General features: G+C 48.3%; 2 protein-coding genes across 2 annotated transcripts in view; both read right to left on the reverse strand.

Moving 5' to 3' along the window:
- ATP5B (ATP synthase, H+ transporting, mitochondrial F1 complex, beta polypeptide) overlaps positions 1-743 on the reverse strand; it is a 4,697-nt gene extending 3,954 nt beyond the window's left edge. The window contains exon 1 of the mRNA XM_009282286.2: positions 737-743. Coding sequence (XP_009280561.1) covers positions 737-743 — 7 coding nt within the window. The remainder of the gene's footprint in view (positions 1-736) is intronic.
- Positions 40-4,895, reverse strand: PTGES3 (prostaglandin E synthase 3). The gene is made up of 8 exons (XM_019472856.1): positions 4,255-4,895; positions 3,385-3,498; positions 3,145-3,214; positions 2,778-2,876; positions 2,469-2,558; positions 1,929-1,991; positions 1,456-1,480; positions 40-906 (listed from the first exon to the last, which is right to left on the reverse strand). The coding sequence occupies exons 1-8, from the start codon at positions 4,275-4,277 to the stop codon at positions 887-889; spliced, it is 504 nt and encodes a 167-aa protein (XP_019328401.1). The 5' UTR covers positions 4,278-4,895; the 3' UTR covers positions 40-886.
- Between the last annotated feature and the right edge of the window lie 3,571 nt (positions 4,896-8,466).

An 8,466-nucleotide genomic window follows, 5' to 3' on the forward strand; every position in this document is an offset into this window, starting at 1 on the left:
CGCCGCGGGTGGACGAAGGCACCGGCGGAAGGAGAGCCAGGGAGTCTTCAACAGTTTATTAGAAAGAATGTAGACATTAAAAAAATCCCCGCTGCTCTGAACATAAATTGAGGTTTTTCAGCCTGGTTAGAAGCCACCCGCGCGTGTACGCCCCACGGTCTGTCACTCACTTCCATACCCACAGTGCAAATACGATTTGGTCTAAATGTACAGATTGACAAGCAACAACGCACAGCCACTTGCGCCCCGGGCGAGGAGATGTAAAGCTTGAGGGTCAAACGGTACCGGGGGAGAGGCTCCAGCCACCCGTGCCGGCTCGGGGGCACGGGACTTGCGATGAAACACCAAACGAGGAGAAATTTGTTTCCTTTTCAATACGAACTTTAGCGGAACAGACCTGAAGACACCACAGCGGTACTGCGCGTCACCTGCTGAATTTTGTGAGCCAATGACAACAGCCTTGTTTCAGCCAGTTTTGTTCCCGGTACAAACGTACAATTTCAGGCCGCAGAGGGGAAAAATGCTCATTTACCACTTGGTGTAAATTCAGGATTCTCCCATTGTAATTATATCTGCTACGAGGCAAGGAGGCTCTGTAAACTTTATTGCAACTGTTCTGTATCGATTGCCTACACCTCAATTGGGTTTTGTTTTTTTTTTGGAAGTCTGGAAAACGGTTCATGCATAACATTATTGCCTCTCGTGGCTTAAGACCGCCCCGTGCAACGGTACACACCTACCATCAGTGAAGCCATTTAAAATGGACTGAAAATGGGTTAAAGGATGCAGGATCTCCCTTTAGGGCTATCAACTCAGGAATTCTTATCTCAATTATGAAATGTTGTGATGAAGTTCTTTCCCCAAACCCTGAAGACGACAGTTTTCCTTACTCCAGATCCGGCATTTCTAGAGAGAAAGAGAACAGCATTACTGGGTGGGTCTTGTTGTTTTCTCTTAAAAAAAAAAAAAGCTACCAGCAGCCCCACTGTGTCACAAGGGACACAGGCAAGAAGATCTGGCCCTCAACCAAGAAGGGCACGGGGCAGTTTAGGGTCTCTGACCTCACCCCCGAAGCACAGAGCTGGTTCTTCACAAGGAAGACCTGCGTGCGCAGCAGCGGCTGCGCACAGAAGTTACTCGAGTAGGGCCAGCACCACACACGCCGACGGCCCGTGCACATGCCTGCTGCTCTTAAAGCCAAAGCCTCCCCAGGACTACAGCTGGCTGGGAAGGTCAAACTGGTATTTCATGCTTGTGTGGAAAGGATTTCACTAGATTGTATCGTCTCGCGCCGCTCAGGCAAGGCACTGGCATTAGCTCGCAGCCAGGATTTAGCGAGACTGACAGGACAGAACATCTGCTGGCTCCGCTCAAGGCTCTCGCTCGCCCAGGAGCATTCAGCAAGCGCTCGCCCTGCCGCACGGTGTGCGGAAACAAACGAGAACGTCAACTTACTTTCGTCATCACTGTCTGGTGAGTCCTGGAAAGAAGAAGAAACATTAACTGGAGCAGACTGTGCTTGAAGGCACTTTTCCCTCTACCACCACTAACCCAGCAAACGAGCTGCTGTTTCCAAAGTCTAGTGGCAAGCGTGCTCTCCGTCAGAGTCCGTATTTTGGGGAACTCCAGGTTCCACAGGACTTGGCTCGGCCTCACTGGCCAGAGCCTGCAGACCCGTAATAACCAGCAGTCACCGCGGAGGTAGGTGACACCAAGCTGTCCGGGCACCGCAAGCATCGACACCACCGCCCTGAGCACCGCTGCTGGAGGGGAGGAAGATGACTTTTGCCAGATGACATCATTTGTCCAGACAAGGTTTGGTACAGTTTAACTTTTTAACAGCGCTGAAGAGGGAATGCAAGTTTGACTTCAGCAAGCTGCAATGAATGTGCAGGGCGCTGCGACAGCCCTGCAGACAAAGTACTTACATCATCTGCCCCATCTACTTCTGGCAAGTCTACGTCGTCATCTCCGCCCATGTTGTTCATCATCTGTTCCAGAGAGATAACAGCCACGTTACAGGGTGAAGCCAACTGCGCTCTCTACGTGAACTAGGGGAGCGCTGTAAAAACCTAAAAATAGCTTAAAACTGTTATAACCATCAGTTGTTTTGACAAATCAGCTGCACCTATGCAGAATTACAAGGTGAGCATGCAAAAAAATTTAAGTTAATTGCCTTGCAAACCAACCAGTGCACTGACTTAGTGCCGGCCTCTACGACAGGACATACATTCATTTCGTATTTGATAGCAAGCACAAACTGGCCATCTCGCTCCCACAGCGCGGGTTAAAGCTGGCAACAGCTGTGCCTCCACAAACCAGCAGAGCCCGCACCGGGACCAGCGGCCAGGAAAGCACCAGGAGGAGGAATGCCGAGGAAGACGACTCTCCCTACAGCTGTCAGTCCCTGCTTGCCTACACACGGCCCAGACAGAAACCCAAACCTCCAGGTACTCATCTCCCCATACCTCAGAAAAGCGATCAAAATTGGACATGTCTTCATCTGAGTCATCTTCCCAGTCTTTCCAGTTGTTGAAGTCCACACTGAGCCAGTTGAGCTGCACATCAACACAAGAAGTTAGTTAAGGACAAGCGAGTAACAAGCTGTTACTGTTCAGAAAAGGAAGGTTAATAAGAACTGCCGTTCTGATCAGAAGCACGGTAAGTGACCCATTAACTGCTACATAATTTAAACATGACCCAAATATTAAACAAAATTAAAAACCAGGGGAGGCAACAGGCACTACTACCCTGGCCATCAAGGAGCCCAAACCCACCTTTGCCCTCTCTTTTGTTAACCTTGGCCATGCCTGACCAGATTCTCCTTTTCGTAAACAACACAAGATAGATCTGTCTGTTCTTTTATGCTTTGATTCCTGAAAGAAAAGAGCAAGTATCTGTTAGTATAGTCATCACGAACTTCGCCGGGAACTGCTTATATTATACTCATTTGTCTTAAGCTATCAACTTATTCTTTGTCCTGAAAAATACCGTCCAGAAATGCTTTCACAGATCTGAGTTTAAGCATGCTCTTACGGTCTAAGGAACAATTTGCCCACAATACTGGAAGTAGCCTAAAGAATGGACGGTATTTTTCGGGATACAGCACTAAGAACACAGTAAGAGAGTCAAGAGAATACTTACATTTGGATCAATATTATTAAAAAGGTCAATTTCATTTAAATGTTTAAAGTTATCACTTCCTCCAAGACAACTGTTAAGAGAAAAAAAATGCTTGTGTTTAGCAGGAAATGTCTTAAAGAACAAACACACTTCATTAACAGAACTTACTACTTTAAGAGAAACATCATCTAATCAGTACCAGCACAGCCTTTAGGTATCCCCCCCGTGCCTTTCAGCCTTGTGAAGACCCAAGGTACTTACCTGAATGTAAGTTTGGATTTTTCAAAATTTACATTAACATCTTTACTGTCTTCAACGCAAAATTCAATAAAGACATAGTCCCTTCGGTCGTACCACTTCGCAGAAGCAGGCTGCCTGTGAACAGACCATTTAAGAGAAGTTCAAATCAAGTTTTGTATCTTTCATCCATATTGCAAAGACTCACCCTTCCATGCTGCCAGTAAACTTAACATTGGCTTTCCTTACGTGTCTCCTGATACACAACTAGAGCAGTTACTTCTTCCTGTTCTTAAAAGCTGCATTACTAGCTTATTATTAATAACCTTTAAAGGGTGCTTAAGGCTGAAAAAAAAATGTGTGAAGAATAGAGATACAATGCATTCAGTGCATAATGCCCCCCAAAAGCTCACGCTGATGTTCCTTGAAGAAGCTATCAAAACTTATGAGACCAAAATAAGCGTTGCAGCAAACCAAGATTATGACAAACTTTTCAAGATGAGCTACTACAGATGGTGGCAAAATTTCAGTCACTTCTAACAGCTACTTAGGCAGACTTAATTATGCTTTTTGCCACCCAAAGAGTTAAATCCCAAAGCACAGCCACTGAAAAGCCCACTTTTTGGACACAGATACTATTAAAAATGGACTGCTCAACAAATCTGCTAAGAGTAAGACCCAGCTGAAGCCAGTACAGGTACGAGAGCTGAAGAATCACTGTTCTGACTTCTTGCTACAACCTTCTACATGCGCAGACTTCAACTCCCACGCTCTTTGGTATCCTTCTGGCTTTCCACAAACACCACAACAAGCAACAGCCTGTCCAGGGCACCAGAAAATGCTGCAGGACTCTTGACCAACCCTTGTGCATTTGCAGTTCTAGCGAGAACTCACGTGCAACACTCAAGTGCGGCCATACTCGATGGGCTGGTGAAAGCGACCTCAGCTCGGCACGCCTCGGCCGCAGACTCCCCACCACTTTCAGTTATTCTCCTGGCAACTCAGGCCAAGCCCACAACTGCGCGTCTGCATTCCAGGAGAAGGCAAACAGCCACCCAGCACGAGCTGCTGTTGCTAAGGCACAGAAGACCACGGGTGCTTCGCGCACTTCGGCTGTCTTCCAGAGGTGCCAGATCAAAGCTGGGATTTCATAGCTAATGCCCCTGCAGAGAAGACCTCAAAGACCTACCTGCGAATTGAACTGAGTTAAATGCTCTGAGCCAAATGGTCACTTACCCCGGTATTTATTGCAGCTACACTGGCTACAGGAAGCTAAAGCACACAAGGACACAAAGAAAGCCAACGTTCCCATCTGTACGTGACAGAGTGGCTCCCACTCCACACACCAAGGAGTGGATGTTTGGTCTCTGTATTGCACTCTAAGCATCACAGCACAATAACCTGACAAAAGAGTAATTAACTTTTCAAACCATCTATTAATGTGACCATTGCTAAGCTTTCAGAACAGATTTTGACTCACCTGATCATCAACCAATTCAATTGTTGGTAACTGTGACACATTTAGTGAAGTTACTTACCGAATGCTGCACCACTCCCCAAAGAAACCCCGCTCCCTCACCCAGCGGCTTGTTCCTAGCCTGCTCCCGGCACAACTGTCCGCGTATCTGCGGGATGAACCCAATCAGGACCCAGCCCAGGCCTAGTTGAAACCCAGAGCAGCCACCTTTGAGCTCCGTCAGTGCTACAAGTTCTTTGCAATTCAGCTGTCCAAACACTGATGCCAGCTCAAGGAAAGGCCGGTACAGCGGCAGAAGCGGCCACGACTGCCTCTTCCAGCATCAGCACCCGCTACAAGTGCGGAAAACATCTGATCAGAGGCCAGTAACAGAGCATTTGACTTCTGAGAGCATAAAAACCAAGTGGTTTCTGAATGCAACCTTTAGTTTCAAGCAAGATACTGTCCCACTGGGTGAAAACCTAAGGCTTTCCCTTTCAGCAGCATTTTTAGGAAACGCTAAGGCATCTACTTATTCAGGTGAAGTACAACAATAGCAGAGTAGCAATTTTCTTACTATGGTATTTTTAATTCCTTATTGGACACAAGTCTCCTCTTCTAACATGGAACGAAAGACTCTCAGAGGAAAAAGAGAGGATGAGAAACGACCTGCTCTGCTCCCTCTGCGTTTGGGCACTGCGCAGCAGCCATTTCTCACACCGCTGGAAGACAAAGTCCCACTGCGTGGAACTTGGTACATCACTCAAACGCACTGTTATCAGAACAGAAATCTCAGTGTCCCTGATCGTGATGATGCAGGGGCTCCTGCTGAATAGCATTAACACTTCGCAAACATTTTCAATGTCAATGGAGATATCTCCAGCCTTCCCAGGGAGCTGCACGCATTCTTCAGTCTTGTAGCTTTGGTTTGGCCATGACCTCAGTATCTTTGCCAAGATCAGGGGTTTTGAGGCACTAATAGCCTGTTCGCAGCACTTCCAAATATCTCACTGAACTGTCCTAGAGCTGAAGGAAACCTCGCATGCATCCGAGCTAGAGAGAGGAACGAAAGAGACCAAAGAAAATTTACTACAACATAATTCATGTTTCTAACACTAAACACGCTGCCTCCCCACATATTTAATACTTACCACCCTGAACATACCTACTGTAACTAGAGCTATGCTGGAGTTGCCTCTCATTCTTTTTATCCGTTTTTCAAATCTCTCCTCCTCCCAGAGGAGGGAAACCTTCCTTCGGCCATCCATGAAGTGCTTTAGTCAGGACTTACCATTCAAACCAGTAACGCAGGATAGGTTGGAACTGCTAACCAAAGTTACGGGTGAGACGGAAGCTGCAGCTAATTTGCGTGACCTGCCTACTCGGAGATTCCTAGGAGGCAACTGCACACACGGAAGCCAGTGGCGAAGCGTGCATGTGCTCCGAGCACTTCAGAGAAATGGTTCCCCTACACCCACAGAAAATTTTCTATTTTCTTACAGGCACTGAGAAACACTGCCAGGACTTGTAAGCAGAGTCACTTGTTACACAGAGCGCCTAACGTTTCCTCCTTCTTGCTCAACCAAACTAATCCCAGGGGACCCCAGCCTTATGCCAACAGCGTCAACCCGAGCACGTGCTTTGGTTACGTATCGTCCCCACGTCCTAACGGGATTCGAATTTCTTTGAAACAGGTAAGTTAAACACGCTATATCCCACGTAGCAATAAACCACAGCAGACTTGGAGCAGCGTACAGCCCAGGGAACAAGTCACCCGTGTTCCACATTCGGCAAGGATTTCTTCTGTCAAATCTACGTTCGCTGCCACCCACGTGTTTTGGTGACTTCCTAAACAGACACGGCCACCACGCATCTGCATTTGACTGTCTCTTCTAGTCATCACATTCAGAAGATAACCGTGACAACAGTGTTGTAGAACAGGTTCTAGAAGCTTCACAGCAGCAGTTTCCCGCTGATGGGTGACGTGTAGGCTCAGCTTCACCCAAGAGACCTCACTGCTCTGTAACTCGCGTGGGCTCTGCGGTGGGCTGCCCACAATGCCAGGAGCCTCAGCTCTGGTGCGGATGCCCCGGTCTCCTGCTTAACCACACGTACAGAAGCAGCTTCTTACACACTGTACTCATGAGCTGAATCTCAAGTCTCACTGCTGGTGGCTTGGTGCAATTCAAGAAGTTTCCAAACCTGTCCTCGTGCTTCCTTGTCCACTCCGCTGACTGCGCCTATTGGAAGCCCGTCTTTGTTTCCTGGAAAGTATCCTGACAATTCCTACAGTTTGAGGACACCACAAAAGTCGTCTGCTGAACAAGATTTTCACCCCCAGACAGCCGTAAGAAATCTGTTTTACATAATTAGTTTTGCTTTCATTTATACGCCCCGGAAAGGCTGTTTTTTTTTAAATTAAAACCCCCTAGTTTCAGACTATAAAGACAGACGATTTTAAGTGGGATGTAGTAGCACTATAGTTTCAAGATGATGTATTCTACAGACATTAAATGAAAAACTCCAACTTCATTACGTCCTTCTCACTTTCAGTCACCTTAAGATGAAGCAGCCCCACAATTCAGAGTTTCAGAACGGCTGCGCAAGTAAATGCCTCACTGGGGACAAGGGGGCAAAAAGCAACGGTCATATCGGCTGTTCCACCAAGTGGTAAGGCTTTCCTCAGTCCCTGTGACAGATCAACCTTTCTGACAAACAAAAACCTCGGAAAAGCGCTACCACCTTCAGTCATTTAAGCCAAACACGTGGAAATCCAGACTGTCAGTAGGTAACGCTGCAATCGCCTTCAGGGGCAGCGCACCTCTTCCTCACCAGCCAGATTTCACTCTTAAAAGCGTCACGCTGCACACACTGCGAAGTTCGGCTCCTCTTTCGTTTGCATTGCTAGAGAACATTCGTGTCGACTGGAGCTCTGTTATGAACAGCATATGCTGGTTTTGGGTCACTGAAGCAGCCTCAATAGAATTACAATGAAGCCAGCTAATTAGGACTCCCCAGCATGGCACGAGCACTCCTGTAGCGTCAGGGCACTTCGGAGTGCAGGTTTCTGCTCAGGATACACAGGAGGCCAGGCAAGCCACACTCAGAGAAGGAATCCAGCCGCTCGGCTCCTCTCCCCTTCCCACAGCAGCTCACCTCCTACGGGGCAGTGCGGCCGAGGGCAGGGTTAATGCCCGCGTCTGCCCGCACCGTCGTCGCCCACTCCCCCTGCACGGGCCTGAGGACGGCGGCAGGGAACTTTTCCAAACAGGGCTGCTGCGCTTGCACGTGCTTCAAAGAGGTGCCTTTTCACCGTTATTCGTGTTTGATGTCGAGAGGCGAAAGCTTCTAAACAGATTAATACATCACTCGCACGTCTGCACGTTATGGGCGGGAGAATGTCTTACTTACCGGGAATTTTTCGTGGTTCTCGCCATGACCGTCTGGTGGACGTCAGTGCCATTCAAGCCACCGAGCAACGCTCAACACCCCCCTTTCGGGCGTCCCCTACACCGGCCGCAAGCTCGGCCCTACCCGCCAAGGGAAGGGCCCCGGCAGGGCCGCTCCACCTCAGCCCCATTCATTTCACACACCCGGGACCTACAGCCCGGAGCGGGGACGGGGATCGAAGCCCCGTTCCCTTTAGGCCG

The sequence above is a fragment of the Aptenodytes forsteri genome, unplaced genomic scaffold (assembly GCF_000699145.1).
Source record: "Aptenodytes forsteri isolate BGI_AS27 unplaced genomic scaffold, ASM69914v1 Scaffold373, whole genome shotgun sequence".
Classification (NCBI taxonomy): domain Eukaryota; kingdom Metazoa; phylum Chordata; class Aves; order Sphenisciformes; family Spheniscidae; genus Aptenodytes; species Aptenodytes forsteri.